General features: G+C 38.7%; 1 protein-coding gene across 3 annotated transcripts in view; it reads right to left on the reverse strand.

The window, feature by feature from the left end:
• Positions 1 to 4,967: 4,967 nt before the first annotated feature.
• The window catches only part of actn1 (actinin alpha 1), a 64,654-nt gene continuing 54,066 nt past the window's right edge, over positions 4,968 to 15,555 (reverse strand). The window contains exons 14-22 of one of the 3 annotated variants that reach the window (XM_012968674.3): positions 15,357 to 15,497; positions 13,482 to 13,664; positions 12,985 to 13,119; positions 12,580 to 12,759; positions 12,055 to 12,201; positions 9,909 to 9,989; positions 9,467 to 9,532; positions 7,223 to 7,381; positions 4,968 to 5,960 (exon numbers count right to left, since the gene is read on the reverse strand). In XM_012968674.3, the coding sequence (XP_012824128.1) occupies positions 5,802 to 5,960; positions 7,223 to 7,381; positions 9,467 to 9,532; positions 9,909 to 9,989; positions 12,055 to 12,201; positions 12,580 to 12,759; positions 12,985 to 13,119; positions 13,482 to 13,664; positions 15,357 to 15,497 (1,251 nt within the window). In that variant the 3' untranslated portion in view covers positions 4,968 to 5,801. 3 annotated transcript variants of the gene reach the window in all.

The following is a 15,555-nucleotide window of genomic DNA, read 5'->3' on the forward strand; positions in this document are numbered from 1 at the left end:
CAACTGTTTTATGTGTAAGTAGGGCCAGATGTTTTACAATTTAGGGATAAAATATGGGCTAATCAAGGAGAAGTTAATGGGTGAAATTCACTAAAAGTAATCTTGTTTTTTTTTACTGTGGCACAAGGCGATCCTAATGTTTATGTGGAAACAAGGGCCATCATTTATACTTTAGGGACAGAACAAGGGCTAATTTAGGAGAAGACAATGTAATTGGCCAAAAGTAATTTTTAGTCTTCATTTACTGAATATGCACTGAAAATGTTGAAAATAGGTCAGAAACTTTGATTACTAGTGGATCCATATAATCCTTAGTGTTTATATGGGGTCTCCAGCCAAGTGATTGGGTAATTACACCACAGTTCATTGCCCAAAACTGTAAACTGGGCCAACCAATGACCTATTTCTATGTGTGAGTCTGGTCATCATCTGATTATAACTGCAAAGGCATGCACTTCCAGCGAATGATCAATCTGCCTAGCCTGTGGCCCAGTCTTTCAAATAGTTGCAACTGGGCTATCCTAGTGAGTGGCTAAACTTGGCCCTTTTGAAACAATACATTAAACTCTGTGTGGCCCCCCACCTGTCTGGCTGCTGTGACTGCTTACCTTTGTGTAGGCTTTAAATGGTATCAGTACTGAGATTAACTTGCCCCCTGCATGGTTCACACCTCAGATTTAGGCTGTAAACGCCTGCCCTATACAGCCTGTGTGTGCCATACTCTGCCTGTCCATGGCGCCTGTGTGTCCCATACTCTGCCTGTCCTATGCTGCTTGTGAGTGCCATACTCTGCCTGCCATATGGTGCCTGTGTGTGCCATACTCTGCCTTCAGCAAACAATACTTTGTAATAATAACAGTACCATGTACTTGATCCTAACTAAGCTGCATAAATCTACACTGTTTACAAAACAATCCTATTGGGTTTAAATGGTTGTCATTAGGTATGGTAATCCAATATACTGGGAAAAAAAACCCTTATTCAGAAAACCCAGGTCCCCTAAGCATTTTGGATAATAGATCCCATACATATATCTTTATTTACAAGCACACAGACTCCTTTCTGCTGTGGAACAGATGATTTCATAATGTGGTCATATCTTCACAAGATTTCTGATTACTTTGTCGAAATTCGCAATCTGCCCAATATTGGGTTTAATTGTTTATAATTGTTCTTTTCAATAAATATTAAATATTCAACTTATTGGACGCCATATACTATAACTTTCAGTAGCCCTTTCATTTTCAAAGCTATAAACGATATGGCTATTAAACAAATAGTGTAAGGGTGGTCATAAACACTAAGGTCTGCTCCTGTGGTGAGGTTGCCGAACGAGTGGATCTTTTACACAATCTGCCCACTTAAGGTGGGCGATATCAGGTTAATTTGATCGTTTGGTCCTAGGTATAGGATGACAGATATAGGCGCTATCGGAGCAAGGGCCACATCAATGAGCCGATGCAGTCCCTGATCCAATGGAAAAATCAAACCTGACCAATTTTTGCCCAGGTATCTGTCAGGGAGGCCCATTGGGGGCCCTGCCGAATTAGCAGTTTAAATCTGCCCATGTATGCCCACCTTAAGGAATAGATGTTTCATAGCATTATGCTTAGTAAAAGGGCTATTGCATCCCAAGTAAATGTATAAATGTATTCAGTTCCATGGCTCCAGCATAGCTAAAAAGGCAAACATAGAACTGCAGAATCAATGCCAACACCATTTTAAGTGGTACTGAAAGAGTTATAAGTCTCAGTCACAAATGAATCAATTGAAATAAATAAATTGCATTATATATGTGGCATTTGGATTCAGGTGTGTGTATAATGAGGGCAACATATACACATTTAGCCATTCACTAAGATTTGTGAACTATGCCTTTGCTGGCTGTGCTTATTCTAGGTTGTAGCTTTTAGTTTTCATCTTTCTGCCCATACTGGTTAGGGTCTGTGGTGTAGACTGCACATGAATGACCTTCGTACCATCTTTTATCTATTTAATGTCCAAGGATACCTTGCAAACAAAAATGAGCAGCAAATGTCACCTGACATTCGCTTGTTTGGCTGCAAAGTAGCAAATGTCTGTATGTCACTTGTCTGTATATGTTTGTTTATATTTTTAACCTTCTCACTGTCTCTTTATCTGTCCATAGTGAAGCAATACTTTATAGTTGATAACGTTTCAGGCACAGGAAAAAAAAAATTGAGTTTTATATTAAGATGTACTGATGCAGTAAAACAGTGGCTGAACTAGATAACCTGGAAACATTAGCTATTCTTTATGTTGATTTTAACAATAATATTCAGCTAAAGCAGGGCTTCTTACCCCCATTTTTATTTAAAGTTGTATCCAACTTGTAGGCCTTCCAAATGCAGTGGAAACCACAGGTACATTGAGAAAATGTCATCATTCTCTGCATATTTCATCCCTACTCTATTGAATTTATTGTTACAAGTTAGTTAGCCAAACCACATTCATCCTTGGCTTCTTGCAGTAAATTGTTCTTGTACAAAGTGTGAGCTTATTACAAGAATAACAAGATGCACATTACAAATAGTTGGCAGGCTCCCTGTTTCATGTTTGCCTCCTTTTAAGAACTACACTTACCCCCATATGTAATAAAAGACACTAAGTAGCAAACACTAAGATATTTGCTTTTAATCAGGTGACCAGTACCTGCTGATTGGTTGCTATGGGATACTGCACCTGGGCAAACTTAGTGCCTTTTATATTACATAACCCCCTTAGTAATCTAGCTTGCGTCAGGTCTCCTGAGGCCCATGAGAGTGCTTGGTAATTGATAATGCTCCAGTTCTAGCAGCTACCTTGTTTATAGTAATAGGTGCTTTATAGTGACCCATCTCTCCTAGTCCTCGTATTTATCTAAGTTATTATCTAAGTTACAATACACTCTATATGCAGGAGTTACAAAAAAAAAATAAAAAGAAGTCATTTTCATTTGAGATCAGTGCTAATTTTCTGAAATTCTGACAGTGCTGTGTCCTACTAAATAGTTATTTTGGTGCCCAGGTTTTTAAACAAAAATTGTGGTGTGTGCCCTCTCTGATTATATATCTATATATATATATCTTAGTAGCTTAAATGCACCGAATGTCTTAATGTTCTATATAGTGATAAAGGGTGAGTGCAGAGGATCTCTTGTTGTTGTTTCTATGTATTTTGTGGTCACAACCTCATTGCACCCCCGCCTAATGGTTTAAAATTTAGTGGTTGAGCACAACTTTCCCTTTTTTTGCTATAGCTTATACAGGAGCAGTGGCCAGCTCCTTGTTGTAGCTCCCACCCCTCCCAGCTGCAGTCAGGTGATCCCAGTGGAGCCAATAAAAGGGCAACCATATGGGGGTTTTAACCTTGAAAGCAAGTAAGTTGCAGGTAAAACTTAGTCCCTTGGCTAAATGTATATTGAAGCAGTAGAATTCTTAATGAATCGCATAAGTCAGTGTAGGAACTGGTCAAAAGGGATGACTTTGACGCAGTTGGCCTGCTTGAAGTATATTGCAATATATGGACAAACAATCCCTGTTTTGCTTAAAGGGAAGGGCATTTCTTAGTAGCTTAAATGCACCGAATGTCTTAATGTTCTATATATTGATAATGGGTGAGTGCAGAGGATCTCTTGTTGTTGTTTCTATATATATATATTTCTATATATATATATATAGTATGGCAATATATTTTACATCACATTGGAACACGTGGATGGTGATGGCAAGTATGAACTTTTTTTTTTTTTTACTGGTAGTATTTCCACCTCGTGGGATTGTCTTATATTTACAAGGGTTGTGTGGGGATTACTTTCAGGTTTGCAGGTTTAGGAAGTACTGAGAGCAACCCTCGACCAAAAGTGCAAGGTTGTGGGTGACAATCTAACACTGGCAATTCCAATTGCTGTTAAAGGGGTAGTTCCCCTTTACATTGACTTTCAGTATGTTAAAAAATGTACTGTTGCTAACAACAATTCAGTTGGTCCTACAGCTGGACTACCCTTTCATTAGAAATTAACCCACCGACCAAATACCTTCTGTGCCACAGAGACTTACACAATTTAGTACATTCTATAGGGCAGTTCAGCTATGAGGAGAATGTAATTAAAATCGGCTTTTCCTTGCACAATCATTAGAGAGAACCAAGGAGGCCCGTATAAGTGTAAAATGATATTGTTTTTCAAATTGTACTTTTACACTACAACCAATAACAAGTGACTTTTATTAATGAAACAAGAGCACCATTAACCTTTGGGAGAATGACTGGCTGCCAGGTCTGCCCCTCTAGTATTACACCCCTGCCTCTCATAAAAGCCTTGTAAATGTTATATACATGTTTATTGGCCTCATGTAGGTGTATGCACCCACTGCAAAATAGGTTTCAGTGTTACCTTACCCATTTAAGTATTAACTCATTATTTACGGTCTGACAGGTTTATACTCTAACAATGCAGAAACAGTGACTATGTCACCTGGTAACCAGATGGACACGTTCTTTCCTATCAAAAACAAGAGTCATTTTGAGTTTGAGGTTACATTTTAGAAATCTGAATAGCTGCAAGTCACAAAGAACTGCTGCAAATTATCTTCATAAATTACTAGGTGAACCTCTTCTTTAAGAAAAATGCCACAGAGTATTTAAAAATACATAAACAGTACATTAAAGGAGAACTAAAACCCAAAAAAGAATATGCCTAATGATACTGTATTTTATATACAGATCTTACTGTTATCAGCATAAGGTTAAGAGTCCGCAAACCAGTAATAATCCAGGCCTTTAAAGCGGCTTCCCATCTTGGATCTTGTTAGGCCATGTTTTTAGTGCCAGTGACACTACACATGCTCAGTGTGCTCTAAGCTGCTGCTGAGCAGCTAATCTTTAGGGTCATCAGACACTGCTGCTACAGTGGAGGTACTCCAGCTTTGACTAATGCCCAATCTTAGCCAAAATAAAAAGCCTTCATATTTAAACAAGAACTTCTTTAATATGGCCTGTGACAAGCAATATTGAGAACAAATTATTTAAGCTTCATATTTCCAAACAAAAAAAGAAAAAAATCCATGTTCAGCAACGTTAAAAAATAACTTTATAAGCTGGTGACAGAACATTGCAGTCTTGTACTTTAAATTAAATATTGAAAACACAGAGTTTGCTTTTCCTTTGGCAATATGGGCAAGAAGGTTGTACTCCCAACTGTGGGAGGCTGCTCATTAGGGATATCCTTCCTGTAACCATCCGCCTCTCACAGGCTGCTGGCTGGGACATTTAGTTCAGCAGCAGCTGGGGCAGAGGGGGGTCACAGGTTGGACATCACAGCTCTATCTTGCCAATTTGCCACAAAAAATATATTTATATATAAAAAAAATAAAAATGAGTTTATTTTTTTTAAAAGGAAACAAGGTGAGACAAGTAACTCATGCTAAACCTGTTAGATCTCCATAATGTGGAACAAGTCGACCATTTTACCACAAAGGATTCATTTCAACCTTGTTTTTTTCTTTTTTTTTGACAGAAAAATACATCATCAAATTCTTTTCAATAATAAAATATGCATTTTTAAATGTCTTCTGTAAAAATTTTTTTTTCTTTATTTGTAAACTCTCGCTTTAAGGACAAACTCTGAACAGGTATTAACCCTTGCAGTGCCAGACAGAGTTCCCAGCACAAAAAAAGGGAGATAATGTGATTTTATCTTCTGGTGAACTAAGAAATGACACACAAGAGGCGTGAACGCTGAAACCACATGGGATACAGAGAAAAAGCACTGCTGCAGTGACATCTGAGTGGGTAGGGAAGGGTTAAAGGTCACTTTCTCCATATAGTGCTGTTGAGAAAGACATGTAGTCCAGAGCTCCTGGCACAGCATCAGGTCCCAGGTATGGAGCCATTCTGGCAATGCAGTATTCTGCTTGATCGGGAGGCAGTTCCCGGCGCAGTTCATCTGCAGTGATGTAATTCTACAGGGGAAGAAATGCATGTTACATTAAGGAAGATTTAAACCAAGGCAGCAGTCTGATTTTATATCTATTTCTTCTCATAGCAACTCTGTTTACACAGCTTCTCCGTCATCCATTCCATTGCTTCCTGTCTCTCAATTATGACTGCCATCTTCCCAAACTCTGTGGTTTCCAGTTCTTTCCGTTACCCTAAAAGTGGCCATAGGCTAATGCCAGACGAGGCGTAGGGCAGATATTTTCGGCAAGCGGAAAAGCGTTTGCTGAAAATACCACCCTACGCCTCCTACATGTGCCTGCACCCGAATGAATGGAATACGCTCCGGTGCAGGCACATGTAGCTGATATACGCATAACAACGCAAGACTTTGCCTTCTCTCGCGTTTAATGCGTATTTCGGCTACATGTGCCTGCACCCGAGCGTATCTCATTTATTTGGGTGCAGGCACATGTATTTTCAGTAAGCTATTTTCCGCTTGCCAAAAATATCCACCCTACGCCTCGTCTGGCATTAGCCATACACTGGTTGACTCCAGATTAGCCTGGAGTTTGATGGCACAGATATCGGATATCAGCAACCCCTTTAAGTCATTCAGCTTATGGGCCAGTGACAAGGTGCATCAGCAGATGAGAATTCCTATTAGGTCAAAATGTGTGTTGAAACGGACCCTTGAGCAGATATACATGCCTAAAAGGGTAGGTTGTATGGACAAAATCTGCAAAACTATCTGGGAATTTATGGCATGCTTAGGCCCAGGTCTCCACATCAGGGCTTAGCCCTCTATTTCTATTCGTCTTAGGCTAAGATGCCTGTCTTCCCCTGGCACTGCAATGGACTTTAAATTAAAGTATGGTGTAGACATTGATATTCTCAGGGGATTTGCAGTAGGACTTAATTTTTTTTTGTATTGTTATTTAGTTTTTTGTTCAGCAGCTCTCTAGTTTGGTATTTCATGAGCTATACGGTTGCTTTGGTCTTATTTATCCTAACAACCAGGCACTGGTTTGAATAAGAGACTGGAATATGAATAGGAGAGGACCTATATAGGAAGCTAAATAATAAAATTGGAGCCTTACAAAGCAATAGTTTTAATTATAATTAAAAATTTAATAATTAAAATACTAATGAAAAAGTAAATAATAAAGACCAATTGTTAAAGTTGCTAAGTAGCTATAATTCTATAACATACAATACATTCTATAACATACTATAAGTTACCTTAAAGGTGAACCACCCCTTTAAGTGTTAAGAGCTTTAGACAAACCTTATCTCCAGCAAGAATCTTGAAAGAAGCCATAACTTGGTCTGCTGTGTCAGTGTCTGCAGTTTCACGGGACATGAAGTCAATAAAGGCTTGAAATGTTACAAGCCCAAGTCTGTTGGGGTCAACAATGCTCATAATTCGAGCAAATTCTGCTTCACCCTAAAAATCAAAACAATAACCAGTCAGCCGCTGTAAGAATAAGGAATACAATAACTCTCTTCGTTAGAGAGGTTTGTAACATATTGCCCAATATCTCCCATTGTAGTAGTCCGTAAAATATAAACCAAACAAAATGACTTCTGTATATGCGTGCGTGCACCTCCTGCAACTGTGCACAAAGGATAATGTACTGCCAAATACCACTGGCCAGGGCGGATACTGCTCTCATTCACTCCTGATGTGTTTCCTACCATTGATAGGTATATGTCCATTTCTAAATCAGCAACAGCCCTAATATATACAGCGTTAAACAATGCAGTGTATATCTTTTAACAGGGTAAAAGTTTGGGTTGATTTTGGATAAAAAAAAAAAAAGTCACTGCTATTGTCTGCCTACACTCACCCCTAGGAAACAGTGGGTGCACCTTCTTTTATGGGAAACATTTCTAGGAGATGAGTGGCAGTAAAGAAAGTTGTAATAATGCAAAAAACAATGGTTAAGTGATTATAAAAATATTTATAGAGAGCTTGTTGGAGGATATCCTTAATAAAATACAAATACAATGTCTCAGAGACATTGGATCCACATTTAAACTGAAAGACAGACTGAAAGAAATAGTTATGTAATGTGCTAATTATCTGGAATAGCTTAATGAGGCATAATCAGAAGTAATAATTTACATTTCAGCATATATACCAGTCATGTGACACATTGTAAGGATTCAGCCCCCAGGCACATTTGTATGACAGCAGAGATTTTAATCACCGCCTCCATATAAATCAGCACCTGTATGACAGCAGTACCTTCACATTACCAGTACTAATGAGACCCCATAGGGCTGAAGTGGCAGTTCCCACGCAAAAGCTCTGCTTTTGCTCTTATTTAAGCTGTGAGTTGAACATTTGATGGCTTATACCTAAGGGATCCAGGTATGATAAAAAAAGATATAAGCTGACATCTCTGAGCAGATGCAGGGTAAGCAGCTGAGTAAAGTTATTTCTGTTAACAGTATGGCAAACAAGAGTTCCTGGTTAGGGATGTATTGCTTTTCCTAAAAGCACACACTTTCTTTCCCTTCGTATCAGATTGTCTGCCAACAGATTAAGACACAAGGTCCTGAAAGCCTTGATTCAGTATTAATAATCATATTGGCAACTTTGTCACTTGCAGTACCACCTCAGACCTATTCTGCAAATCTCTTCCTTAAGCTATAACTGAACAGCATCTCAACAATGATTTAAGTCACAATGCAGAGATATATGTATGTTTCAGTTGTAATTCTTATCATGTTGCAGGTCTCCAACCGGTTTCCCAAAATGCTTTACACTTGCTACAATTTTGCTGTGACCTGTAGCAGTATGGTTTGGTTTTTTTGCAGTGCAGAAGACAATTTCTGCACACTGTGTAGCTGGTTTAATCACCTTATACTACAAGGGGTAACATTATTCCATGTACAGGTATGGGAACAGTTATCCAGAATGCTCTGAATAAGGGATCTGGATTACCATACCTTAAAGTCTACTAATAAAAATCATGTAATCATTACATAAACCTAAAAGGATTGTTTTGCTGACAGTAGTTAGGATCAAGTACAAGGTACTGTTTTACTATTACAGAGAAAATAGTAAAAAACATTTTTTTTAAATTTGAATTATTTGATTAAAATGGAGTCTATGGGAAATGGCCTTCCTGTAATTTAGTGTTGTCTGGGTAAGGGTTTCCAGAAAACAGATCCCATACCTGTATAGCACATTCTTAATTTACTATAAAAGCTCCAACCCCTACAAGGTACCACTGTATCAGGCCCAAAATGGTAGCAGAGGAAGCAACACTCTATGCAGTACTTAGCTGCTTATTGGTCAACATGTTTCTCATGGGTCCATGTGACCTGAGACATCATGAAACAATAAATAATTTAAACCGCAAAAACTTTGTTTAGTTTTGCTCCCTCTAAATATTCACAAACAGTATATAATACATATAATACATTTTATTCTTTTACACACACACATATGTATATATATATATATATAATCTATATAAAACATTACAAGACCATACACAAGCAGAAGAGTCTACATTACCATATTGTAACCCATGGAGATAAGACAGGCGCGGAAATCATCACTCTCCAAGAAACCACTCTTCTTCTGCATATTGTCCAAGGAAGGAATTAACAGATACAAAAGAGCAAAGGAGTTCAGAAGAAGGACAGATGGAAAAATTGGATTTTCCACAGAGACAATGGGCAGGAGAGGACATCATGATGGATTTAAAAGATGTGGGATAAGAATTGAAAATAAAAATACCCATAAAAAAAAAAAGTAGGGGAGTAGATATGAGAATAAATAAGAGAGAGGAGCAGCATGCAGATAACAATGAGAAAAAGATGGAAGGGGAAGAAAAACAAGATTATTTCCTCTTAATGCTCGGGAACGCCAGCATCAGCGCTCAGTACCTGGGGTCATACAAACACACACAATATTTCAATGCCTGGCCTACATTCTAAACAGCAGATTGCAGTACCTGAGGATCGTTTCCAATATCGTAACCCAAGCTGATGAGGCAAGCTTTAAACTCTTCCGGACCAAGCCTGCCAGAGTGATCCTTTGTGGGATGCCAGGTGTCCAGGACATGCCATGCCAAGGGACGAGTGAGAAGGTGACAGCGCAAAAGTGTTGGCAATACAGGGTGACAGGATTGATTGTGAAAGGTGGGTCATGCAGTGGAAGCAACGGGAAGGTGCAGGGTGCAGGTAACAGGAGGGGGAAAAAAGACACCATTAGAATTCATACAGTGGCTTGTAGGCATATTATGCTTTAACATCTTCATTGCTAGTTGCACAGTGCCTGTGAGCTAACATAGCAGCTATGTGGGATGTGCTACTGCATCAAACTACTGAATGAGGAACAGTACAAGTAACAAAGCATTTCACTGAATGTCACACAAGTGGTGTATGGAAGGAAAGCTAGAATCTGCCAGTACAAGTGTTCCAGGGTTTCATTCAGGAAAATGCCCAAAAGAGAAGTGTTTAAAGCTGACAAAAGCTAAATGGCAGTATATTCTGTATGCTCATTACCCAGAATACCATTCTACAATGGAAACTGCAATCACAATAAAAGCAGGTATGTAGCGTAAATAACTTTTTTTTCTTTAAAGATGACAATTATTTTCAGCTAATGCCACAATATTATGTTGATTTCTTCCTGTACGTGTAAAAGTAACAGAAACGAAAAAGCTACAACAAATATTCTATTTATTTCATAATTTAGACTTCTGGGATTCTGTCATGGGAAAATGTGTTTGTTAATTCAGCTTCTCCAGCAGAAATCTGCATTGAAATCAGTTTTCAAAAGAGCAAACTATTTTTTTTATATTTAATTTTGAAATTTGGCATGAAGCTTGCCATATTCTTAAGATTCCTAGGTGCCCTCAGCCATGTGACTTGTCCTCTGATAAACTTATTGGTTATGTAACTCCACCTTGCAGCACAGCAGTAAAGAGAGACTGGAGTTACATAACCACCCTCAACAACCTCTCAGAAGACCAATGGAAAGGTAACAAGATAACACCTGACACCTGCATTGCTAAGAATGCTCCCATGCCTAGTGCCACCTAGTGGCTGATATGAGAATAGCATGCAGTAGTAAAAATTCAAGTCCTGCTCTTGATGCCTCCAGTTCCATGGGATTAGGAGAAACAATAGGTGACCTGAAAGGAGTGCTAATGTGTAGTGCTGGCTCTTTCTGAAAGCTCAGACTCAGGCACAATGCACTTAGATGGCGCCTACACACCAATATTACAGCTAGAAAATATATTTATTGATTAAAGTATAACATTTCAAATGATAGAATAGAAATAGAATATAAAATCAATTATTTGCAATGTGAAAAGTGTAATAAAGTAATAAAAACTATACCATAAAAATCATGACAGAATCCCTTTAAACAGACCAAATAAAAAAGGAAATTTTTGGTGGGCCTATAGCTGTCCTTTAAGTGTCATACAAAATGCAATTTGTAATCAAATATTTTGCTCTAATTTGAAACTCATTTCAGTAATAACATTCATAAATAAACAAAACATATCTGAAAAGGCCCATGAGTAATATCATGCTACAATTTTAGTATATTATGTTGCCATGTGCTTATTGTATTCTGTAATACATTGTGAGGAGTGGCACAATAAACACTAGATGCAATTTCAAATATTTCTGCTAAAACACACACTGGGAATCTTGACTGCAGTCTTTGGCTAAAAGGTGTCAGCCAAGGCACTAGTAGTAAGTGGGGTTGACAAAGGGCAATTTTGGCTCTTTTTGGCTGGCTGAAAAGCATTACCATCAGATACTAAGTCTTTAGATTTGTGGCTAAATTGCCAGTGCTCCCACCTCAGGCTGGTATTCACCCTCTTTTAAAAAACTCTCACTGGCCTGGGGTAGTTTCGTATAGAGTGTGCCACCACCACTAGTGCTTCCAGAGTCCCTGGAATCCCCTGTACCGGTTCAAGCTAGATGCACTTGCAATACAGGAGTCTCTGAAAAATATCTGAACTACAGATATATCTATGTTTGCCTTAGGGCCCCTAACTGTGTTCATGACAGAGGACATGTAGTGTTACCCAAATCAGCCACAGGACACGGCAACACAAGTCTGACCACATGCATACTTACCCTATCAAAATGACTGAATGAGTTCCTGAATTCATTCATTTGTTCTTGGCTAATGCCTTTGGCATCTCTTGTGAGGACCTGATTTTCTACCTCGTTGATGGTCCTGGCAATAGTGGTTAGAAGCTGCTCCCAGCCCACGCGAATGTGCTGAAATAACACCAGTGGATACTCACTATATCATTCGTAAATGTTTGTTTTAAGTGTGCATTTGAAACTTTACAACAATAAATCTTGTTAATTTTATAACATTAAAAATTAAATGACATTGACTACTCTACCACATTTATGCTATGCAACTTTACATATTAAAACAGATGCAAAAGACAGTCTCTAAACACACACACACACACACACACAATATACTTGAACACAGTATTCAGTAACGGTAGTTGTAGTTATGACTAAACAGCTGCCAACTAATAGACTGAGTCAATGAAAAACAAAGTAGTCAGAAAGTACTTGTGTACCATACAGTTTGTAATGTAAAAAGTCACCTCAGTTTAGTCTTCTGAGGTCACAACTTACCTCCATGGTGTAGTTGGTGTGTTTGTTGTCAAAAATAAGTGCTTCCTGAATCTGTTGGTGGTCACTCTCTAACTGGTCAATCTTTGGTTTGTAGTTTACAATGCTTTTCTCATACTGCCGTAGATTATTCAATTGGTCCTCCAGGGTGCCATGCATTTCTATAGCAATGCGGCCGATCTCCTACATGCAATGATATAACAAACATTTCTGAGCCTCTGAATTAAAAATTCATGTTTAGGGAGTTTTTTTGGGACAGCACTTTATGCCAACAAACATGCATGTCCAATATTTCTATCTGTAGAAGTCCAACCTGCAGCTCTGCAGTTGGTGGCATATGTTGGATTTCATAGACAATTGGAGGCCACATGTTGGACATCCCTATGTTAGAAAGCCCACTTTGCGCACCTGCATCTTTGTTTGTATCCATGGTCCAATGACGTTGGCCTGTGCAGCAAACTGTTTCCGCAGTCGCTCGTTCTGCTGCTGCCGGGCATGTTCCTCTGTAAGTGCCTGATCCCGACGGGGGACCAGCTGTCTGACCTGAACAGAAAGGGAAAAGCAGAGTAAGCCTGGCAATACTGGTACAAACAAAGGATTTTGAATTTCAAGAAACTTTGAAGATACAATGATAAAGCAACTATGGCAATCTCCATTTCAGTAATGCCAATATACCAGTTAGCAGCTGGTCTGACTTGTACTTTTTGGCAAGTCTGGCTCCACAATTTGTACATAAAGATCAGAGTAAGCCATCCCACAATTTGAAAGGTTGGCATGTGCTTCTCACCCAACATAAAAAGGCTGGCAGTTGGCTTTCCATACAATTTCTCCATTTATTCAACATATTGTAGAGCTTGTGGATCTCACAAACAATGGGATCAGTTAATCTCAGTGTAAACACTTACATGGTCCCATTTGTTGTTGATTTCTTGAGGTGTAATGCTGGTGTAGGGGTTTGAGCCAGACATATTGACATGATACGTCTGCATGATCTTGGATATCTCATTCTGAATTCCTAGGATTGCTTGGCGCTCTTTGTCAGCCTCAGGTAATGTTGCCTTGAATTGCTCATGCGCTGTGGTTAATCCCTACAATTACAGAGAGGTGGATTGATTAAACGATAGTTTCCAGAGGAAGGTGCAAAAAAAATAAAAGCAATTTACAGTTTTCTGCAAAAAAGGAAAAACCCCTTCCTGTGTATGAAATAACAATACAACCAGCATACACATATGTAGATCCGGTCCATATAAGCCAGCCAAGAGCAGCTGTCTCTTTCTATGGTTAACAGTCTATGACAAAAGTACTGTTATTACTATGAAAACAGTAGCGTAACTAGTTTACTGGAAAGATGAATATTTACCACTACTTTATAGTAACATTATGTGTAGCTCTTTATAAGCCAGCAGTACAGTAGATATATTCTATCATATTATCTTTAACCCTATGGGCGTATGGCAACATTGGGCATGAGATCCTACACAATATCCCAAACTATAATGGTCAGCCAGCAGCTATGAGCCAGTAGTACAGCAGAGAGGACTCACAAATGGAGTGCAATATGGTTACACTGCCCACTAACAATTACCAGAAGAGAAAAACACCACGTGATCCATCTGATTTACAATGAGTAAAGCAGTATTAATGCAGTGATGCACACACATCATTGCTGGCTTACTCTGCTATCAGGCTTTACCTTCACTTAACATCTAAAACAAAGATGACCCTCTGGAAGGCTCTATGTTTTGAAATACATGGAATAAAATAGAATAACACTTCCGGTAAAATGGCAGGTCACCGTCAGCCACACTGTCATCTAGTCATGGTGACTAGACAAGCATTAGAGAATGTAAGTGTAAGCGGTCATTGATAAAAACAGGCTGACTCACACCACAATCCAAAAGTCAACTGATAAATTACAAAACCACAGAATTTTTATGCAATGGAATAGTATTGGAATGTTAAATGTTTTAAATTAAATAAATTTTTAAATTAAATAAATTTATGGGCTTTCTATAAAGGAGAACCAAGTGACTGGAGGTACAGTCTTACTCCTCATAATCTTAAGGAAACTGCCTTAATAACTAAGCCTAGGCCTGTGCCACTATGCCAAAGAGGCAAATGATAATGCACAAGGGCCATATGCTTAATTTATCGACCTGAGTAGCAGTATGTATCCTCCTTGTCTCTATGGTGTTCTGTTCAGTAATGAAAAGGGTAGGTCAGAAGCAGTTACATCGGGCTACTGGCTTAACATAACAAGACACGCTGATATCTACTGTATGTTGTATTGCTGAATGGCTAACCTCAGTTCAGTCCAGTGAAGTGAAGTCATTTAAATGATATAAATTCAGGATGTTACCAGTTAGTTACACAATAAACTTACTATTAATAAAATATGACACAGGTCCATCTTCCTGAATCATACTTGGGTGTTTTTTTCCTTTGCAAATGAATCATTTCCCAAACTCACTGAATATGTGACAGCTAGTTCACTATAACTATAGGCACCCGAGCATAGATCTGTCTAAGAAGTAGACAGTGACGCCAATCAGTGAAGTGTGGGTTAGTCACCTGTCTGTACTAATGTTTGCATTCACTGACAAACCACTTTCAAGTTGTGATTGCAGACAGTCACTATTATCCCACCAAAGGTACCAGCACCTGCCCGGTCATTCTTTCTTGTAGTGCACATTGACATACTAGCCTTTTTGAAAGTTATCATCCATAAAGCAACAACTGCTGGCATTACAAATTAAAATAAACGAAGAACCTCATCATACCTGAATCTCCTCTATGGTATGGACAATGAAGGTGTCCTGTAAGTCTTCCATTGCTCCTTCCATCCAGTTGTTGAAGGGTGCAGCTCGCTTGGCATATTCTAAGTACAGCTGATCAATGGTTTCTAGCAACTTCTCAGTTCTCTGTAATGAACCATAGATAGGAGCATTAAAAATGGTGGGGTGTGGAAATGCTTTACCA

Source organism: Xenopus tropicalis, chromosome 8 (genome assembly GCF_000004195.4).
Source record: "Xenopus tropicalis strain Nigerian chromosome 8, UCB_Xtro_10.0, whole genome shotgun sequence".
In the NCBI taxonomy this organism is placed as follows: domain Eukaryota; kingdom Metazoa; phylum Chordata; class Amphibia; order Anura; family Pipidae; genus Xenopus; species Xenopus tropicalis.